This window comes from Dromiciops gliroides, chromosome 2 (genome assembly GCF_019393635.1).
Source record: "Dromiciops gliroides isolate mDroGli1 chromosome 2, mDroGli1.pri, whole genome shotgun sequence".
Taxonomy (NCBI): Eukaryota; Metazoa; Chordata; class Mammalia; order Microbiotheria; family Microbiotheriidae; genus Dromiciops; species Dromiciops gliroides.
Genome location: NC_057862.1, coordinates 250,148,495 through 250,171,140, shown reverse-complemented (window position 1 = coordinate 250,171,140; position 22,646 = coordinate 250,148,495). Strand labels below are relative to the sequence as shown.

At 36.8% G+C, this 22,646-nt stretch overlaps 1 protein-coding gene across 1 annotated transcript in view; it reads right to left on the bottom strand.

The window, feature by feature from the left end:
- SLC38A6 (solute carrier family 38 member 6) overlaps nt 1–22,646 on the bottom strand; it is a 74,314-nt gene that overhangs the window by 44,417 nt on the left and 7,251 nt on the right. Inside the window, exons 3-5 of the mRNA XM_043982243.1 lie at nt 21,699–21,772; nt 15,075–15,127; nt 3,573–3,612 (exon numbers count right to left, since the gene is read on the bottom strand). Coding sequence (XP_043838178.1) covers nt 3,573–3,612; nt 15,075–15,127; nt 21,699–21,772 — 167 coding nt within the window. The remainder of the gene's footprint in view (nt 1–3,572; nt 3,613–15,074; nt 15,128–21,698; nt 21,773–22,646) is intronic.

Here is a 22,646-nt window from a genome sequence, read left to right as displayed (position 1 = left end):
AGAGAACAAGAATTCTAGGGCCAAGCAGAACAAATCCCTCTTCCATAAGCCAGACCTTCAAATACTGGAGAACAGCTGTCATGTCCCCCATATGTTTTCTCTTTTAATCATTTCCAATTCCTTCAACTGATCCTTATGTTATATGATCAATCTCCCCCCACTTCAGTCCATACTCCACACAGCTGCAAAAATGACTTTTCCTCAACAATTGATCCGACCACATAAATAGACTCCAGTTCCCTATCACTTCCAGGTTCAAATACAAACTCCTGTTTGGCATTCAAAGTACTTCACCACCTGGCCCCCAATTACCTTTCTAGCTTTGTCACATTTTCATACTGGCCTTCTTATTCTTTCTCATATATAATATTCCATTTCCCATCTCCAAGCCTTTGCACTAGAAGTTTCCTATGCTTGAAAGGCATGACTTCAGCCTCAGAATCTCGAATTTTCTTCAAGACTCAGTTCATTCCACCTCAAAATTTATCTTGTATCTGCTTATATAAACCACTCTTGAGGTTTACTGTAAGCTCCTTGAGGGGAGAAATTGTTTTGCTTTATCATTGTATCTCCTGCACCAAACAAAGGCCTGGCAGAGCAGGTATTTAATAGATGCTTGTAGATTGATGGACAATCTATACAAAGCCTTTATACTATGGATGCTCTCCTTTGGATCCTCTAAAGCTCATCAAAGTCTTTAAAATATGGCATTCATAACTGAATACAATACTCCAAATGTGATGTGAGCAAGGCAGAGGACAGCAGGTATACTTCCTTCCAAGTAGAGGATATTTTGCATCTTAATGACACCTATGTTCATTGCAGTAGGTCTTTGTTGTTTCTTTGTTTTATTTTTGGCTTCCATATCACACTGTTGTCTCATATTCAATTCATAGTCAACCCTCCCTCTCCAACATTACTCTTCTCCACCCACTTTGGCCTGGCACTTAAAAGCCCTACCATAATCTAGCTCTCATCTACTTTTTCAATATTATTTCACATTACTTCCCTTTGCACACTTTTTGAATAAGTAAGGACTGTGGACTGTTTTCCCTTGCTCTGACCTCTCCCATTTCAGTGAAATTGGTCAGCCCATCCTTCTTGCCTAGAAACTACTCTTTTCACATCTGTACCTATTGAAATCTTCCTTTAAGATCCAGCGCAAGTAATAACATAATGATACCTAACATTTAAATACTTCTTACTGGACCAGGCACCATGCTAAGCACTTTACAATTATTATCTTACTAATGTTGAAAGACAGGTGCTATGATTATCTCCATTTTACAAATGAGGAAAATGAGACTGAGATTAAGTGACCTGCCCAGGGTCACACAGCTGGTAATTATCTGAGGCTGGATTTGAACTCAGGTTTTCCTGACTCCAGTCCTAGAACTCTATCCACCTAGCTCTCCCAGGAAGGTCTCTCCAACTACTTCCCCCCAGCCCTCTCTCTCTCTCCTCAAATTCCTCACAAGTTGACCTTACCACACCTTCCTTTATATGACACTTATTCTTTAAAATTTTATTCCCTCATTAGATTGCAAGATCCAGTTTCACTTTTCATCTTTGTATAAAGATTTATATAGAATAAATGCTTTAAGGGGGCATCTAGGTGGCGTAGTGGATAGAGCACCAGCCCTGGATTCAGGAGGACCTGAGTTCAAATCCGGCCTCAGACACTTAACGATTACTAGCTGTGTGACCCTAGGCAAGTCACTTAACCCCAATTGCCTCACCAAAAAAAAAAAAAAAGTTTATTAAACTATACTCAGCCAAACCTGAGATCACTGTAATTTCTACCCATCAGCCTGCCTGCCCACCCCCTCCCTCTCTACCTCTCTCTCTCTCTCTCTCTCTCTCTCTCTCTCTCTCTGGTGGCAGGGCAATGAGGGTTAAGTGACTTGCCCAGGGTCACACAGCTAGTAAGTGTCAAGTGTCTGAGGCTGAATTTGAACTCAGGTCCTCCTGAATCTAGGGCTGGTGCTTTATCTACCTGCCACTCTCTTTCTTAAAGAAATGCTAGGTGAAGTGGTCAAATTTAAATACCACTCTTAAAAATTATACTGTAAATTCAGACAACAGCAAACCATTTTAAATAGATCTGGACAAACCTGATATAGTTGATACATCCAGGTTTAGGAGTGGAACCCCCTAAGTATCACAATGAGAGATTGAATACACCAAATTCTAATTTCATCTTAAAAAAATGGATCACTCACAATAGATTTTCAAATCAGTATAGGCAGATATACCGATTGAAAAGTGAGAGGTTCGTTTTCTTGACTACAACAGGAGGTATTGAGGAGAAAAGAATTCTTCCTAATCAATAACATAACTTTTTCCCATGGAAATTCAAAGAACTAAAATATTAATTAAATCTTGTGCGGTTCAGGACCTCCAAACAGAGTGGCAAGTACAATTTTTGATGGGATGTTAATCAGGTTCCTGGCAGGAGGTGTAGAGGGTTGAGCAATACTCAATGTGTGAACCCAGAGCTTCAGGTTTCAGAATTGATCTTTATTAAAACGAACAAACATAAAAGATTATGAATTATTATGTACAAGAAACAGGATTCAAATTTCTTTTGGCCCTACAAACTTGTTAGTAGACACCAAATTTGTCAGCCTTCCCCATGTAGCTTTTTGTTTAGTTAACATTTATTTGGTGGTCTGGCAAATGGTAAAACAAAATAATTAAGTTGTCTATAAATTGTGGCAAATGTTAAACTTTATATAAGAATCCTATATTTTGCATTTAGGTGTTTAGTATATTTACTTAATTACCAACAATTAACCGCACAATTTTGTATCCATTGTGGCCTTTAATATTGGAATGGGCACTCATCCGATTTCATAGTTTAGTTCTAATTTCATAGTTTAGTTCATCTGTAATGGAAATTTACAAAGATAAATGGAATGGCTGTTTCATATTTGCCACATTTGCTCTTACCCAATGTTTTTCCCACCTGCTTCCTTTGCTTCAGTCATATTAGTAAGTCTGCATTACTAAAGACAATTTATTTTTCACATAAGATTTACTACTTGAAGAGATCATTTTGAGAAAACTCACTACTATTCTTCAAAAGCAAGTTGTAGGCCCAGTTGTATAGCAAAAACAGAACTATGAATTAAGACCTTGACTAGAGCACTGGTGGTGTTGTTCTTTCAGTCATGGCCAACTCTTCATGACACTATTTGGAGTTTTCTTGGCAAAGATACCAGAGTAGTTTGCCATTTCCTTCTCCAGCTCATTTTACAGAGAAGGAAACTAAGGTGAGCAGCATTAAGTGACTTATCTAGGGTTACATAGCCATTAAGTGCCTGAGGCCACATTTGAACTCAGGTCTCCCTGACTCTAGGTCCAGCACTCTATCCACTGTGCCACCTAGTAGCCTGGATCATTGGTACTTAGATATAACTACCACAGCGGTACCAAGATGAATTACATGTGTCTACCAAAGCAATTTAAAGCATTTCAGAAACTACTCATGGTCACAAATACATCCAAGACAAAAAAAGAAATTACTCTTAAGTCATGAAAACATAATTACTGGACTTGAACTTTCTTACCTCCAATATTTTGAATAATTATTGTACTTGCCACAGCCACCTACAAAATAATATATTTATTCAGAAGACACAATAATATTTACAATAAATGTCAGAAATAGCAAAACCTTTTTGGTACAAGAAATATTATTACTAAATTAGAGGGAGAAGGCACTCAACACTGAAGACATGAAAGGCATTTGCCTGCCATTTATAACTTTACATCCAATATGATACTAATAATTGTCTCATGTGAAACCTTTCTTTAAAAGTTCCCCTAAGATACTTTAAGGTTCTGTAATTTCAGCAATATGAATACTCTGTCCAACTAATTCAGATCATACCCCTTCTATAACATTAGATGGTTCTGAGAGTTGCTGTGGCTAAAAAGTCCATCACCTGAGGGTAAGCTGCTGAGTCACTCTGAATTTAGCAACACCAGTCATCAGACAATAGATACACACTCAACTACTTGGCCTATGGCTAGAAAATTTTCTAGCCTGAAAGGTTATATTCTTGAGGCATGAGCTTTAAAAACTCAGGGTCACCTTCAAGGCACTGTGAAGCATCATAGTAGGACTTCAGTGGCATACCACAGTAAAGCACAAAGAAAACTTTAGAAAGTGATGTGTGTGTGTGTGTGTGTGTGTGTGTGTGTGTATGGGGATAGTCAAGTACTGACAGAGTTTTGTATTAATCAATGAGTGTTTTATATTCATAGAGGCAGAATGGCATGGTATAGTGCTGGGTTGAGTGAAGAAGCCCTATGTTCAAATCCTGCTGTGAAACTGTGACCCTGGACAAATCATTAAACCTCCATGGGACTCAGTTAACACCAGTCACAGATTGATTGTGATCTGTGCTTGAGTGTCATATACTGATAAAATCACATCTCCTTAACATAACTGCATTTTATACAGATCAATTCATCAAAATCCAATGGGGGGGGCCGCAGCTAGGTGGCACAGTGGATAAAGCACTGGCCCTGGATTCAGGAGTACCTGAGTTCAAATCCGACATCAGACACTTGACACTTACTAGCTGTGTGACCCTGGGCAAGTCACTTAACCCCCATTGCCCCACCAAAAATAAATAAATAAATCCAATGGAATCCATGTGGGTTTTTTATTTGTTTGTTTGTTTTTGCCAACATAGTCACATTGTTCTGTGAGCAGCCAGATGCATGCTACCGCTGGCTGGGCAGGAGGATGACATACAACCCTTGGAGCTTATTAATATGACATACTAGAGGCCTTTGGGATTCTCTGTTCCATCTCTGAGGTAGAGGTAGACTATCTTGAGAAAGATATAGGTATCAACTGGGACAAGTTCAAAGAGTTATAAGATGGTAGCTCCCTAACCACCTAAATCCAAAATATGGTATCTTATAGTAATTAAAAAACCAAAAACTTTATTCTCCCTGAAATGTCAAAATCCCACTTAGATCAGTTCATTGGCTATCCCTGGGGGGGGGGGGGGGCGGCGGCGAGAAACACCCTCGAAGTCATAGAGGACCTGAATACCCAGTATATCTCTGGAAATATTTAGCCCTCTAGCCTCCTAAAAAAGTTGAGCCTTCCTTTGGTGGTTCAAGACTGCACCAGACTACCTTCCTTATTCCTTATCCTCAAAGTGACTTAGACATAAAGCTGAACAGATCTGGGATGACCAAAATGATAGATTTGCCTCTAGGACTAGTGAATTCTCTTCTGGCATTTCCCAGAAAGGAATTTGGTAGTGGGCCTCTTTAAATAAGCCAAAATGTATTAGTCAAAGTGATGATATGAACTTTTCTTTGTATACAAAGATGATGCCCAGTATTTTAGGACATGCACTCAGAGTTGTTTTTCTAGGAATAGTGATGAGTTGCACCATGCCAGAAATACTCTCTTGCCAGTTGCCCTTGTGATAAATGACAAATGTTTACAAGATGGATTCCTGAAACTGGAAACTGTGATTCTTAGCCTTAGAACAGTTTTTTTTTTCCCCAGGCAAAGCTATTTAAAAAGTTGCTAGAACCTTTGCCACACTTGCATTATACTTTAATTTCTCAGACATATGTAAAAGTATAAGAATACCAAGTCTATGACCACATTATGAAATTTGTAAAAGAAATCAAGTAATCAATATTAAAATATTCTTTGTGAACAGCACAACATTTTGTCTATAATAGATTTATAAAAAAAATTTTTTTGGAAAAAGTTCAAACACTTCTCATGACTTACTTCTCAGAAGAATATATAATCCACAAAATATCCTGATTTCATAGATGCCAAAACAGACCCAAAGAGGATTCTCCCTAACAGGAGAACTGGGTCAAAAGTTGAGCATCTAGTTCCCAATTTAACCTTTATCTAGTAGAAACCATACCACTTTTTTGCTTCATGTTGATGAGAATTAGAAATGAAAATGGCAGTGAACATCTTTGCTTATTTTAAGCAATTAGTCTAACAATAGCTTCAATTCTTTAGCAATTTCTACTCTTCCACAAAGCTGATGCTAAAGTAAGAAACCCAGAGGGATATGCTAATGCAGATTAACAGAGGTGATAGTGATGGAGCTTAGAGGCAAGTTTATAAATCAAGAAAAACTAATCAGGATGTTTTCTTAAAACCTTCTCTTCTACTGAACCTTCAACAAATCTGTTCTTTGGTCAAACCACTGGAAGGAAATTCCTTGATGATTGAATACATTCTCATATTTATATCTTTATACAACAAACATCCTGTTCTCTTAGAAATAAAAAATTGTCATCAAGGATAATTACCAGAAACTTTTATAATTAGTTTCATATACTTGTCATATTCTTCACTAGTCAGGATGCTAGAGTGTTTAGGTTTAAAATGTCTTTTTGTGCTTTATAAACTCAGAATTTGTTTTTTCTATCACCTTTATATCTTCCTGAAGTACTGCAGCATGTTTGAATGCACTGGGCTTGAAGTTGGAAGACTTCGGTTTTTATTCTGATTTTGCTACTTCCTAGTGGAAAGTAAAAATGTCTCTGAGTCTTAGTTTCTTCATCTGTAAAATGCAGGCAGCAATACCTACATAACCAATCTCAGAGGGTTAATGTGAGGATCACATGAGATGATGAAGGGAAAAGCATTTCATAACTGCAAACATTAGCTGTGATTATTACTTTCCTCCTGCTCTCACCATCAGGAACATATTTAGCTGTTCTAACAAACACAGAAAAAGGCAGCAGGGCTTAGTAGACAGAGAAATGACCTTGAATTCATCAAGGCTTGGGCTGAACTAATACAGCATACCCTCTCAGTTGTCCAGACAACCCTTAATTACGACAGCTGGGTACCTGCACTAGTACGAGTTCCTTCACCAGGAGCTTCCTACACCAAGAAAATCAGAGGTCCAGACCAAAAATGAAATAGATAACGAACTACATGTTTTTCCCCTAACAGAGATAACAGATTTAGAGATGGAAGGGTCCATGAAGTCAAATAATCCAATTCTATCATTTTATAAGTGAAGAAATGGAGGCCCCAAGAGGTCAAGTGACTTCCCTACATTTAGAGAATTATATGCCAGAGGGAGGACATTTTGGAACAACTGAAAATAGAGACTTTGGAATTAGAATGGGTCATTCAAAAGGTAGCTTGTGACAGGAATAAGTCAATTTGTGGCTGCTTGTGGAAACAGGCAGCATGGTCTAATGAAAAATGAACTAAAATAGCTGTCAAAAAATTTGGACTCTAGTCCTTGCTGCCACTAACTAGCTGTGTGGCCTTGAACAAGTTATGTAAGTCAAGAAGCACTTATTACGGGTTTGTTATGTTCTAGGCACTGTGCTAAGTACTAGGGATACAAGGAAAGGCAAAAAATAGTCACTTAAATGAGGGCAACAACATGCAAACTATGCACATCAAAGATAAATAGAATAACTGGAAAGCAATCACAGGAGGAAGGCACTAGCGTGAGGGAGACCAAGAAAGGCTTTTTGCAGAAGGGATTTCGGCTGAGACTTGAAGGAAGCCAGAGGGCAGAAATTAGGAGGGAGAAATCTAGTAGAGGGAAGAGCCAATGAAAATGCTAGGAATCAGGAGATTGAGTATCTGTCTTGTATGAGAACTATCAAAGAGTCCAGAGTCCCTGTATCACAGAGTATGTGGAGGAAACTATGATGCAAGAAGACTAAAAAAGTAGGAAGAGATGATGTTATGAAGGGCTTTATAAGTCAAATGGATGATTTTATATTTGATCCTGGAAGCAATAGGGAACCAACAGAGTTGTAGCGGTTGGGAGGGAAGGAGGAGAGACACCGTCAGATCTAAACTTTAGGAAGATTACTTTGGCCATTGCATGATTAAACAGGAATGGGGAGATACTTAAGACAAAGAGATAATGAGGAGGCTATTGCAATAATTCAGGCATGAGGTGATGAGGGCCTGCATCATGGTGGCAGCTGGGTGAGTTGAGAAAGGAAATGATGGTAGAAGTGTTGGGAAGGCAGAATTGAGAGGACCTGGCAATTGACTAGATATGAGGGATGGAAGTTGAGAATGCTACCTAGATTGTGAACCTGGGTGCCTGGGAGGATGGAGGAACCCTCAATAGTAATGAGAGTTTTAAAAGGGTAGGATTTGGGGGTGTGAGTTCCATTTTGGACACGTTTAGTTTAAGCTCTCTACAAGACATTCAGTCTGAGATGTCTGATAAGTAGTTAGAAAAGAGTGAAAAGATGAAACACTTATTGTAAATGGCTTTCTCAAGGAGTTTAGCCAAGTAGTTTAGGAATACAAAGAAAAGCAAAAGATAGTCACTGCCTTAAATGAGAGCAACAACATGCAAATTATATACACAAAAGATAAACAGGGTAAATGGAAAGCAATCACAGGAGGAAGGCACTAGCACAAGGGAGACTAAGAAAGGTTTTTGCAGAAGGGATTGCAGCTGAGACTGGAAAGAAGCCAGGAGGAAGAGATCAGGAGGGAGAATTCCAGGTATAGGGAAGGGCCAGTGAAAATGCTAGGAATCTGGAAACTTAAAGGGAAGAGAGATCTAAGATGATAACTGAAGGTTATTGATAGATCCAATGAAGATTTTTTTTTTTGAGGAGGGAGGTGACATGGGCTATATATTATAGGTAGCAGGAAAACAGCCAATAGAAAAGGAACGATGAAAGCTTAGTAAGAGTGAGGACAATAGAGGGACCAATAGGCTGGAGAAGACAGAATGGAATGGGTTTGTATGTATAGAGTTTGTCTTAGAAGAAGGACCACTTCTTCCTTTGAGACAGGGGTGTGTGAGATTAAAATTGGATATTAGATCATAAATCTACCCTACTTAACCTTTCCCTTAATTTATCTCCCAGACTAGTAAATGGAAGAAGCTTCTGGTTTTCTAGATAGAGCTTTTATTGTATGGTAGTCACAAGGTGATGTTGATTAGAAGGATAGGAAAGTAGAAATACAATACAAATCATCTTAAGTCTAGGCTTAGTCTATATTCTGTATAAAACTCACCAAAAGCCGAAGGCCACCTTTGGGGAGAGAAACCGAGTCAAGCGCGTGCTGTTAACCGAGAGCCGGGCTGAGTCAAACTCCAGTCCGCGTCTGTCTGTGCCGCGCAGCCAGGAGACCAGCAGAGCAGGAAAAAAGGCCCCACTTCTGTTCTCTCCTTGCCTTTTAAGCTTGCACCCCGGAAGTCAAGTGCTCAGCAGGCAATCTGGCGTGTGTCGCAGGCGGACTGGTGTGTGTAGCTCATGCTGTTGGTCTCCTCCCCAAAAGGGTGGTCCTAAAAAAAACTGGCGTCTCTCCATTATCTAACCGACTGTTAAAACTTTTTACCACATTCCCCCCTTTTGTTCCTCAAGAAGTGACAGATGAGATCTTGAGTGATGAGGAGGGGGAGAAGAGAGAGTTTTCATGGATAATGACTGGTTTTTCAGTGAAATATGAAGCAATATTCTCAGCTATGAGCCTACAGAGAAGGGGGAGCAGTGAGAGGTTTAGGGAGGGATGAAAAGGTTTGGAAAAGCCACTGTGGTGAGTAGTATAGTATATTAATTAGGGAGGTATAAGTCATCAGTTAGAAATCTGGCACTAAATTTCAATGTCCATAGTTTTTATGGAACAGTCACGCTCATTTGTTTACATATTGTCTATGGCTTCTTTTGTGCTACGATGGAAAAAGTGAATAATCACAGCAGAGACTTAATTGGGCTCTCATGGCTTCACACTGCTGCTCGGAGCTCAACAAACTGCAGTGATGCAACTCAACAGTGTTTCAAGTGCCATGTATATCACTATACATGTGTATATCACTATACATATATTTTATTTATTTCTTATTTTATTTTTTCTTATTTTTTATTTATTATATTATTTATTATTTTATTTATTTCTTATTACCAATGTATACCTATCATGTTATAATAAGAAAAGAAGAGGTGGAAAAGTTCTTATTACAATTTTTTGAGCTCAGGGCTGAGACTAAGTTTTTTGACTGAGAACTTCCCTCAACCACTATTAGTGAATACTGAATAGTTTAGGAAATTTGCTTTTCCTGCAGACTTGATGATGGTCCTTAATGAATACAACATAAAATTACAAGGCATAACAACATTTAAATGCAAAATGTATATACTGTGATAGTCAATTTGACAACAACTAATGCTGTTTGAATCAAAATGTTAAGCTTCTTTATAGACTTCCCATGCTAAGTTAAAACAGGAAATGAGATTGCCACTCCCACACAAATCTGCAACAGCTATTTCTTAAACTACAGTTCCAATAGCATTTTTCAGTCCTTGATGCAAATGCAAAAGGCATTTCCACATTTCGAAATTCATTTAACTGTGCAAATGAGGTGCTTCCACCTAATCTTCAATGAGAAACAATTAATATGTAATGTAATGATATCCTAAAAGGCAAATATCTTTTTTTCTTTCCTTTTTTTTTTTTTTGGTGAAGCAATGAGGGTTAAGTGACTTGCCCAGAGTCACAAAGCTAGTGTCAAATGTCTGAGGCTGGATTTGAATTCAGGTCCTCCTGAATTCAGGGTTGGGGCTTTATCCAATGCGCCACCTAGCTGCCCCCTAAAAGGTAAATATCAAGAGAAGAACAGATGCCTTCTAAGCAATGACTATCGTCAATTAAAATCATATGCTGGTAGACTGGTAGTAGCATTAGGTAGTACCCATCTGTGTGAAAATACTTTTTTCAAAGATGAAATATGTAAAATCTCATTACAAATTATCATTAAAGGTAAACTTTCGCCATCAATTTTGCTAATAGGGAACAATAACTTTGAACCTCAACTAAGTGAAATGTTATCCTCCCTAAAAGAATTACGTTTTTCTCATTAGTTGACCTATGTTATTAAAAAATTACACTCCATTATTATATTTTGAATTTTATCAAATAAAAAATTTTACTTGTTTTCGATCATTATATAAATACCTACTATATATACTGGAAGTATCCTCAATTTTGCCTCTTGGTCCACAAAGCCTACATAGCTACTATGGCCCTTTACAGAAAAAGTTTGCTGACCCCTGTGCAAATGGACAGTCTTGCTGAAGTGATGATCCAGTTAATATATCACTGCCTAGCTGATGTTATGTTATACAAATATGGACTGGGGTGATGGGTTCCATTAGCTTTACCTGAAGATATTCTTCAGCTTTGTTCAGTAACAAAGAAAAGGAGTAAGACTGGGCCATGGCAGGGCATGATCAGAGACAGGATATGGAGACAAAAACTAGAGAATGAAGCTTAGTATAGAGTTGAACTGGCTTACCAGGTTTTTTGGAAGGGGTAGGGAGAGGAAGGCGAGTACAGCCAGTGCAGGAGTGAAAACCTGGGAAAGAACAGAAGGATAGCAGAATTGGAGATCATGGTGATAATGAAGAAGACAGAGGGAAAGATGGAGTGACAGCAGATTAGGATCAGACAAAAGAATTTCCAAATTCATGAATACAGATGTAGAACACTTCAGGTTGATGACAAGTTAAAGGGCATGACCATCTCTGTATGTAGAAATAGATCATGGAAAATGAGTAAACTGAAGAACTAGGAAGTTTGGGTGTCTGAGGGAATACTGATGATTACAAAGGTTATGTCCTGTTTCAGTCTAGCTTGCATTATAGAGAACTGAAAAAAGCATGTTGTAAGCTGTGAAGTGCTATATAAATGAAAATATTACATCTTAATCCACTGACAGACTGTAATATTCTTGAGAGCGGGGCGTTTTTTTTCCCCTTTCATCTTAGTATTACTAGGCCATGCTATAGTGCCTTAGCTATAATAGGGACTATAAATAAAAGAGGCATTAGATCTATTGTAGGGGAACTGCCAGGGAGTAAACAGCTTTTACCAATGCAGATTTTCAACCTTACTATAACTCATAATCTTACAGGGTTGCTTGGGGGTATTGATTAAGGAAGGGATTTGCCCAGAGTCATGTGGCCAGAATGTGTCAGAAGCCCAAGGAAACTGCACCCAGGTTTCCTGATTCTGAGGCCAACTCTCTAACCACCATGTCATTCTTCATTCATCTCCCATTATGTATTTGTACACTTGACTTTTTGTACCCAACTATAAGATTTTACATTTATCCCTGCTGAACATTATTAAGATTCACCTAAGAGCTCAAGCCTATCAAGATCTTTTGGTACTGGTAGCTATTCTGTTATCTGCACTGGCTTTGTATCATTTGCAAATTTGGTTGAGCATGCCTTTTCATCCTTTAGCCAAGTCACTGATAAAGGTGTTAAACATCCAAAAACAGAGCCCTGCAGCACTCAACTGCACATGGCCGGCCAAACTAACACTGAACCACAGAGAACAGAATGGTTACTTTTTATGTTTGGCCATTCAACCATTTCTGAATACAAATAGTTGCATTATCATCTAGTTCCTTGCTATCTAAAAAAAATAGCATAAGATGTACGTTAAAATCTAGGCAGACTGATATAATCACCTATATCTGAACATTTTACCAAGCCTGAGATGTTCTCCTTCCTCCCCTCAGCCTCCTGGCTTCTCTGACTTCTTTCAAGTCTCAGTTAAAGTTCTACCTTCTGCAAGACTTTCTTCCCAGTACTCCTTCAACTTAGCGTCTTCCCTCTGAGAAGGTTTTTTGCACATTATCTCATTGATCTGAATTCAAGAGCAGGGAGTGTTTGTTTTGGACATATTCAGTTTAAGCTTTCTACTGGACATTCAGTTTGAGTGCAATAAGTAGTTAGAAAAAGTGAAAAGAAGCAGAATCACCCATTGTAAATGGCTTTCTCAAGGAGTTTAGCCAGGAAAGGGAGGAGAGATCTAAGATGATAACTAAAGACCATGGACAGATCCAGTAAGGGTTTTTTGAGGGGGAGAGATGAGCATATTTATAGGTAGCAGAGAAGCAGTCAATAGACAAAGAAAGATGAAAATTTTCAAGTATAGAGCTGTACTAAAGCTGATACACAGTAGGACTTAATGCTAGTTCACTGTCACTGGTCTTTTTACATACAGCTTTCATCATTCCTCATCATAGGAACTGTTTCCCTGTGTGTCTTTAGAATTTTATTCTTAATGTTTTCCATCTATCCTGAGCTTATTTCCCCTGTAGAATTTTAGTCCATGTAATTCCATCTATCCTTCCTCTGAAATCTGCTTTTCTCAAATTTAAGGTGCATGTCAGAAAATAACTAATTTTCTTTTCCTCTTTCATACACTCAAAGATGGAAGTGGTTTCTTTTTTCTTGTGAAAGAAGTACACCCAAACAGAGCCATATTCTTGTGATATGTTTCATGCCAAGACTCAGTGATAGCCATAAGGTAAAATTTGCCTCCTTGTATTAGGACCTCTTGTTCTTCTCTTTGGGGCCTTAGACAGTTGAAGCCAAGGGTTTAATCACTGGTGCCTTTTGGGGATTTTGTCATCTCTGATCTCCTGTCTAAGTTGTCATACGTTCTTCATTATAGCTGTTCTCTTTGGTATCAACCTCAGTATATTCATCACAACCACTCATTTAGTAATTCTGTCAAAAAAGAAAATTATGTTAGTTTGACAGGACTTGCTCTTGATGAAGTCATCCTGTCTTGAGGCACTGCTTCCTTTCTGGATGGTTCAGCAACAATCTTTTGAATATGTTCTAGAATTTTCCCAGCAATCAGTCAAGCTTAGAGACCCACAGTCCATAGATTCTAATCTCTTTCCCTTTCTGAAAATCAGGACATCTGTCCTCCAGTCTTGTGGTAACTCTCCTGTTTCCATAAAGGTCATACCCATGACCTTTCAAATATCACTAATGTTGGCTTAGCAATCAGATCTTCCAGTTCTTTCAGTACCCTAAAATGCAGTTCGTATGGACCCTGTGACATGAATTCATCAAGACAAGCTAGGTGCTCTTTTATCATCTCCTTAAAAATCTTGAGTTAGTAATTTTTATTCTGTTAGTTTTGATGTAAAGATCATTCTTCTTTGCAAAAAAAAAAATTAAACAAAATAAGAATCAAGTATTCCCTTCAGTAGGTAGCCATGAGGAAAACACAACTTATATCCATGCCCTTCAGACTTTGTAATCCTTGCCAGAACTTTCTATGTTCCCTCTGGCAGTATCATTTCTGTCCACATGGATCACCAGAATTGGGTAGCAGTCATACATTTTGATAGGTCATGGGAGGGATGATAAATGTGTACTTTACAGGGTCATACATGTAGAGCTGAAAAGTACCTCAGAGGCCAGTTAGTCCAAACCGTTCTTTTTATAGAGGAAGAAAGAGACTCAGAGAGGTTAAGTGACTTGCCCAAAGTCTTACAGGTATTAAATGAAAGTCCTGGGATTCTTTGTAAGGTCTTAGATATATGCCTTGGGAAGATGATGAACCTATTGCTGTTATCATTTTGATAATTACTTCAGTATCTGTGAGCAAAGACATCACCAATTACCATATTTTCCCTTTCTTCTTCTGACTTTTAATAGACGACCTATCACATGATGCTTGTTATGGCTCTATTACATCATTCCTTGGAGGACTATTTGTCCCTCATATCATCCAATTTCCTCCTCTTCAGGAAGAGACTCAAGTGTGTTTTTAAGCTGAAAGTTTATACTAGTCCATTTCCCTCTCTTTCTCCTCTGTGTGATATTTTCACACTCTCCAACCTCCCAAGAAGGGTCAAGTTAACCCTCCTCCACTTCAGATTCTCACTCTCAACCCCCATTGAAAACTGCTTCCTTTTTTTTTTAAAAAAGGAATATTTCGTTTTCCCTAATAACCTAGAGTATAGAAAGATACTCCTTAAGTCCCCTTACCTTATTATTTAGGAAGAAGTACAACCTATACTTGGAACATAATAAATAGTAGTCACCAGGCATTTATGTAATTTTTTCCTTTGGTTAATAGTCTTCCCTTTTATTGTGTTCTGCTTCCCCTTTATTTCCTGTTATTCTCCTAATTCATTATTTCTTCCTAATAAACTGCTTTTTATTCATCATTCTCTTTTATTTAGAAAAAAAGGAAAATATTATCCAGGCTTAGCTTGGTCAAAAGTCAGGAAAAAACCAGTTACCTTTCCAAATGATCCAAATGCAAAAAGACCAAGGTCTTCATAAGATGTGACAGCTGTCAGGAGAAAAAAAGAACAGTTATATTCTTATCACCTACATAAAGAAATAAGAATATTTGGTAGAGTAAATGATATTTTATCAAAAGTTTACTTTATTATTATAAGCAAATTATATCATAATTTTCATGGGTCCAGCATAATTAGAATCAATCAAACACAGAATAGTTCTTAAGGGAGAGATGTTTTGTGGCCTTCCACGCTGAAAGTAAGAAGAGTTGCCTGATTCATCAACTCCATGTAACAAATATTTCTAATAGTAATTGATTAAATTTTGTTGAATCTGAAGAAATATAGTCCAGTTACTAGTAGTTTTTCATTCAAAACTTCAAACTGTAAAGGTTTGGATGGTTCTATACAATTGGAGCCTGAGTATATATTATACTACAGAGGTTGCCTCAAAATCTTGTAAATTAAGCTATCATTCCAAGAAAGGGACTAAGAAGTAACACAGCTACTGTGGGAAAGTCCTGTCAATCAATTACACTATCATAATTAAAAAACGGATAATAGCAAAAAGTGACCACAAATTTCTAAGGCTGCAAAATCTACTGCAATATTTTCACTATGTAAACTTATAAAGGAAATAGGTATTGGAAACTAAAGACATGGAGAGGTTGAGTCAAATAAACAAGGTCTTACTGTACTTTCAAAGAATTTTTTTTAGTTCACTCAGAATAATAACAATGTACTTTCTTTCATACAACACAATAATACTACTTTCATATTAGTCTATAAGTGAACATTTTTAATGTAGGCGTTCCTAAAACTCTTATAAAAGGAAAACAATTGCCTTAAGTTGTTTATTTTGTAAGCCTTTTATCATACATTCTTTTAAGCACTTCAAGGAACTATAAAAATATTTTTTAAAAAAATTAAAATGAGGGAGGCAGTGTGATATAGTGGAAAGAAAACTGGAGTATTTTCTAGGAGCCCTGCTCCTCAATTTCCTCATATATAAAATGAGGTGGTTGGGCTAAAAAATCTCTATGGTCTTTTCTAGTTCTAAACCTCCTATGAGACCTTCCCCAGATGTTAATACTTTCTCCCTCTTCAAATTATCTTACATTAAAAGCGGTGTATTCTGACACAGTATGCCATTAGAATATAAGGTTGTGGAAGATAGAGGCTATTTCATTTTTGTTTTCATATCTTCTGTGCTTTAGACATACTGGGAACTACTTTCAAAATGACCAATTTTATAGTCAGTCAGTAAATATCTAAATTATTTAGATAAGTTTTTCTAAAAATTTGTGCATGGTTTGGTTATTTTAAAATAGTAGTGCTAAATAAGCATTTAACATCAGCAAAAGGAAAAGCAAATATCTTCATTAAAAGGTATCAAACCATAATTTAATGACATAAGATGAACATCATTCGTTTTACTTCTCAAGCAATATTAATCAAAATTTATCACTTCTAGAAATGCTGTAACTCTACTTCTTTCCTCTATGAATATTCTAACATAATTTCCAAAGAAATTATAAGGCAAACTATAGCAATAACTATTCTGTTTTCTCTAATAATTTTGGTTTTGTTTGTTTGGTTTTTTTTGCAGGGCAATGAGGGTTAAGTGACTTGCCTGGGGTCACACAGCTAGTGAGTGTCAAGTGTTTGAGGCTGAATTTGAACTCAGGTCCTCCTGAATCCAGGGCCAGTGCTTTATCCACTATGCCACCTAGTTGCCCATTTTGGGGTTTTTTGTTTTTTGCTTTTTTTGTTTTCTCTAATAATTTGTGAATAATCTAGTGTGAAGTACACTGCAATATAAACAGTACTAGACTTGAAGAAAAGAGACATAGGTTGTAGTTCCAACTAGAAGTTTTTTGAGGTATCCCTTCTTGTCCTCTTAAGGCTAAGAAGGTTATTAACTACAACATGTCTAAATCTCTTTCATAGCTGTGTAATCTAGGGGCCAGTGAATTCACCCATTCTGGGATTCAGCTTCTTACCTACATAAATCAGAGGACTGGATTAGATAATCTCTAAAGGGCCTTCTAACTCTACAATTCTGTGATCCTGTGAGATAACTCAATTTGAGATCAACAAAAAAGATCACTGAGTATATAGTAAGTTACCAGATAGAATGGAGCACAATTGTCAATTCTGAACCTTACATTTTCAGTTAGAATATCTATGTAATGGTTATATACAATAATGTCATAATACTATAGATGTGCCAAAACTATGGGCATTTTCCTACATCTGAGACATGAGTAACAATTTTTATGCTTAATACTCAAGTCACAACTTAAATATCTTCATTTATTCAATAAATATGCTATTGATATTCTTTTTAAAATCCTGTTACTTAATTGCTAACCTTAAAAGCTCCCACCTCATTTGCATACCAAAATATTACTTGATTAAATAAAGTCTTGACTTTCCGTGTCTACTTAGTGAAATTTTTTCTTGTCTTATTGCTGTTAGGCATTTGTTTCTTCTTTTTCTTCTCTTTCCTCCACAGGGATGCTATTGTTAATGTTGACTTACAAAGAAAAAAGCATATTGAGAAATATCAAAATAATATAAAGAATGATTATCCTCATAGGGATAGACTTGGCTCTTCTCAGCAGAGCAACAATCCAAAATAGTTTCAAAGAACTCATGATAGAAAATATTCTCAACATCCAGAAAAAAGAACTATGAATTATGAATGCAGATTGAATCATACAGTCTATACAGACTGCTTTCTGTCTTGGGGAGAGAGAGGGAAGGGGGGGGAGAAAATTAAAATTTGGAACTAAAAATCCAGTGTAAACAAATGTTGAAAACAATTCTTATATGTAATATATAACTGGAAAATAATAAAATTAAATTAAAAAAAAAAGAATGATTATCCTCTCTAACAGCATATCCTCTGGTACAGAAACAATCTGAAAGATGGAATTAGATTTACAGGAATTCATGTTAGCAGTACCTGGCACAACCCACATTAAATAAATAACTGGAAGCAATCATCAGCATGTGAGAAGCATCTATTTTAGGAAACCTTTTATATATGTATGTGTATATATATATTTATTAGATAAATCAATGTTGTGTTTTGAGGAGACTGAAAGTCTGTAAATCTTAATCAAATAAACAGGAGAGAAAATCTTATTTAGTGTGCCATTGAGGCATATGTCATGGCTATTTTGGTCTGGCAAAGAGTTAAGTCTTCACAGGAACAGTTTGGAAAGCTGCTTCTTATGAACATGTGGAATATTTCCATCTAGTTCCTGTCTACTCTGCATTTTTCCTTCAATGAAAAAGGACAATTAATAAACCCTGGGTGAAGTACAAAGCTCAAGCTTCTCAGCAGCAGCAATATTATCTTTGGATGTGGGTTGAGGAACATAAGTTATTTAAATATAGCTCAGCCCTCAGAAAGTTGGCCATGTGAAATGATCCCTTATTATTTAAAATTCCTTTATTTGTAATGTTTTCCAACCTTTTCAACTCATTTCCTTTTGGTTACAAGGCAACCATAAAGGTCAATTATCCAAAGTCATTAATTCATTCACTAACTCTTCAAACACTTATTGTATACTACATGACCTTTACCAATTTCGACACACTTACTGGCTCATTTTTGATAAATATTTAAACTTTACCTTCAGGAAACTATACTTTCTAGACTACATCTTACTTCTCTGACCATTTCTTCTTTTTTGATTTCTGGTTCTCTTTTTTCATTATCTATGTTCCCTTCCCTTAGCAAACTAATTATTGAACCACAAACTAATTATTTCAACAACCAAATATATGGAAAACCTCAAGATCTCTAGCTCTGATTTCTCATTATTTTGTAGACAACCCTACTTACACATAGACCTATATAGTATATACCTTGCTACTTAAACATGTCTAAAATACATGTTTCCTATTGCCTGATTTTTCACAGATTTTCAAAGCATTTTTTCTGCTATCTTCTTAGTCATCCAGGCTAGTAATCCTAAAATCCTAAATGACTCCTTTCTTTCCTCAATTTCTTCCATGTAGTTCATCCCTAAATCTTGCCAATCCTTGCTACCTGGTATTTCTTGTATCCCATTATATTCTTATTGCTATCTTAAAAATCACAGCTTTAAATTAGTCATTAACTACCTTCCTAAACCCTCTGAACACCAACCTCTCCTCCTTCATTCTATTCTACTCTTAGTAATAAGAATTATCTTCCTTAAAAATTGTTTTGAACATGCTGGCTTTTACTCACTGTCACAGTACTTCTTCAGAATTAAAAAAAAAAAAAGAGGTATCCTTTCATGTCTGAAACATCATGAGCAATGTTTTGGAATCATACAATGGCTCTCAATGCTATAGAGACCAGCAGCTATGAAGGAAAAGGGCCTGGATTTGAATCCCAGGTCTAATGTCTATTGTTTGTCTTTCTCAAAGAGGACCATGACAGATGTCATGACTTCCAATGAATTGGATTTAAGTGAGGAAGGCTATACAAAGTCACCAGTATCACTTTCTCCTCCAGAGTCAACTGGGTCCTGTAGCAAGATACATTATCAGTATGACTAGAGATGGCTCTGGATGTTTTTAAGGCAATTGGGGTTAAGTAACTTGCCCAGGGTCACACAGCTAATAATTCTATTACTTGCGTGACTTCAGGCAATTCACATAATCCCTCCAAAATTCAGTGTCCTCATCTGTAAAATGAAGAAGTTAGACTAGAGGACCACTTTCCAGCTCTAAATTTACATTCCTATTAGAGTATGACCTCTTACATCAAAATTAAAATTTCTGACTGTAATTTTTTTTAAAGTTTACTTAAGTACTCTGATCTTTCATTCCATCATGTCTCATAATTTCCATTTCCTTTCTTTTAATTTGCCATTTCCTACATCTTGAACAATGATCTCGAACCTCTGAGCCAAAACCTATCCCTACCCTCATTTAAAACTCTCAAATCTTACCTCATTCTATGTTATGTTTCCAAGATCAGTTTCACCTCTCATTTTACTAGTAATATAGCACTCATTTATAAGGCTCTGTACACTGGCAGATTATTTTTGCATTTCTGTTGCTTGTTTTTATATGTATATTTGTACTCTACCTCCCCTGTTATATTGTACACAACTCAAGTGTGAAACATCCCTTTCTACTGGCTTTAAAACTATCTCAGCACCAAAAGATGCCTAAAAAAGATGTCAGATGTTAGATGATAACCTGTAAATGTTGCCTTGTATATGAGGGAAATGTGTTTTCTTTGTTCAGCAAAGAGAAAGCTGGGCTTATCCTGAGCTCAGAAATAAAACTCTTCCATCTAAAATCCAAATTCTGCATAGCAAATAATTCTAATACTACCTCAAGATCATTGCAAAGACCCTCTACCACTCAGGACCTAGAAAAATGTCTTGGGACCCAAAGAATACAATACAGAAGTTGCAGATTATGTCCCTGGCCCCAGAAGGAGGCCTTTGCTTCTAAAAAGGGGAGATAAAAATTCTAGCTCCATGAAAATGCATGACAAGATTACCTGTAAAAGGTTTGTATAATTCTTTGCCTGACTGATGAGTTACAACTGGGTATTATAATTCTGCTACAATAAATTTTTTTATATAATCAAGTACATGTTTTTAAAATATCACTGATATTAAAAGAAGCCTACCTCTGTAGAGTATTTTTACAGTGATTGAAGGAATTCAATCAACAGAAGAAGGAAGCAGTAGAATCTGTACAGGATCATGAAGAAGCCAGTTGAAGAACCCAAGTAGGTTATTGAGAACAAAGGAAATTGAGAGGAAAGAAAAAATGGTTTCTTCTACTTTACAATGCCCTAAAGTAAGAAAAACAACATATATAGGTATTAGATTTTCAGAATTGCCAGAAATGGATTGGTGGAAATAGGTAAGACATGTACATTTTAACTAGGAAATAACAATAGTTATGTGACCTTAGCAATAAGTCACTTTACCTCTCAGTGCTACAGATCACTCTGTAAAACTATAAACTACAGAGAAGTTGTTCATCTCTATCAGAAAAGGGGGACTACACCCTAGGCGTTCTTCAAACTGTTGAAATCACAGGTCTAAATTTTTTAAAGAGTTAAATTAAAAAATAAGGTGAATCAGACTTTGAGGCACCCTTTCCTGTGTATGAAGATGATACTACTGACCACTGTGAACAAAGAATGCATTGGTGATATACTGCATTGACCTGCCTACTCTGGAGCCTTCTGTATGCCCAAGAGCACTCATTTGCTAGATGGCTAGCTAAAGTAATGGTTACCATACCATATACCACCTATTTTTTTTCACCAGGGCACAAGGGCTAAATAATGTATCTGATTTTCATTCGTCTAGGTGCTAGTTATCCCCTAAACTGAAAAGGATATTCTAACACTTGCAGAAATACTAGTAAGGATGCTGGTTTTCTCCTCTTTCTAGCAGCATCAATGGATTGGCATGTTTTCTACAGGATGGGAACTGTGTATCTTGGCCTACTGAAAAGCCCTAATTCATCCTCCCAGTTGTGTCTGTTCATCTCAAAGTATTTTAAGGCCCCTGAGGTATGTATGCTAATGGAAAGTTTAGTGGCTTCTTTATTCTATAAAATACATATTGTCATTTTACTTACCTGTCTGAATACACATAGTAAGAAGGAGATGAACTGAGTAAGAAGCCAGGATAGCAACTATCAGCAGCATGATACTAAAATATAAAACAGCACATGGTTAAACAAGTTTTCAGAAGAAAAAAAAATTCCTACTTCAGGAATGTCCTTATTTACTACTGCTAGTCACATTAATCTAATGACCATACTACAGATCAGTATTTTACTATATTTATGTGCTGATCAATCAACCAGCTTTAAAAGGGGGGCTACTACATGCACTATGCTAAGTGCTAGGGATATAACTAGAAAGAATGAAACAAAGTCACAAAGGGTTTACATTCTAATAGAGAAGGCAACAAATACCAAAGGAATTATGGCTAGTATAATGAAGTAAAGAAATACAAATAAATACAAAGTTGTTAAAGATAAGATCATTTGGGAGGGAGGGAACTAGAAGCTAAGGAATTAGGAAAGGCTTCATACAAAAGGTGGTACCTGAGCTGTGCCTCAAAGGAAAAGAGGAATTCTATGAGGTGGAGGTAAAGATGGACTGAATATTTGAAGGCATACTAAAATTTTGTAGTTTTAAAATGCCATGATCTATACCTCCCTCAGGGCTTTCTACTTATAGATGAGGGCCCTATTTTGACTGTACTTGTACTAAATTTAATCTACAAATCTTCTTCAAAGACTCATAAAATTACAATCCAAAATGCCGACCAATCATATATATTGTTTCTTTCTAAGGACTAAAATGCAGGTGGTGAAAAGCACCATATCCACATTTCCCTCGGGAATATAAAATCTTCAGCTTTTACAGCTCCTCACTAAGAAATGAGACACTCTTACCCTGAGGGTTTTTCTCAGGGAACTGACAAGGAGCACCCCTCTGTTGCCAAGGAGCACCCCACTGTTTCAAAGAGATCACCAGGAAAGGTGTGGAAGAAGCTCTTTGTGTCTGACTTAATC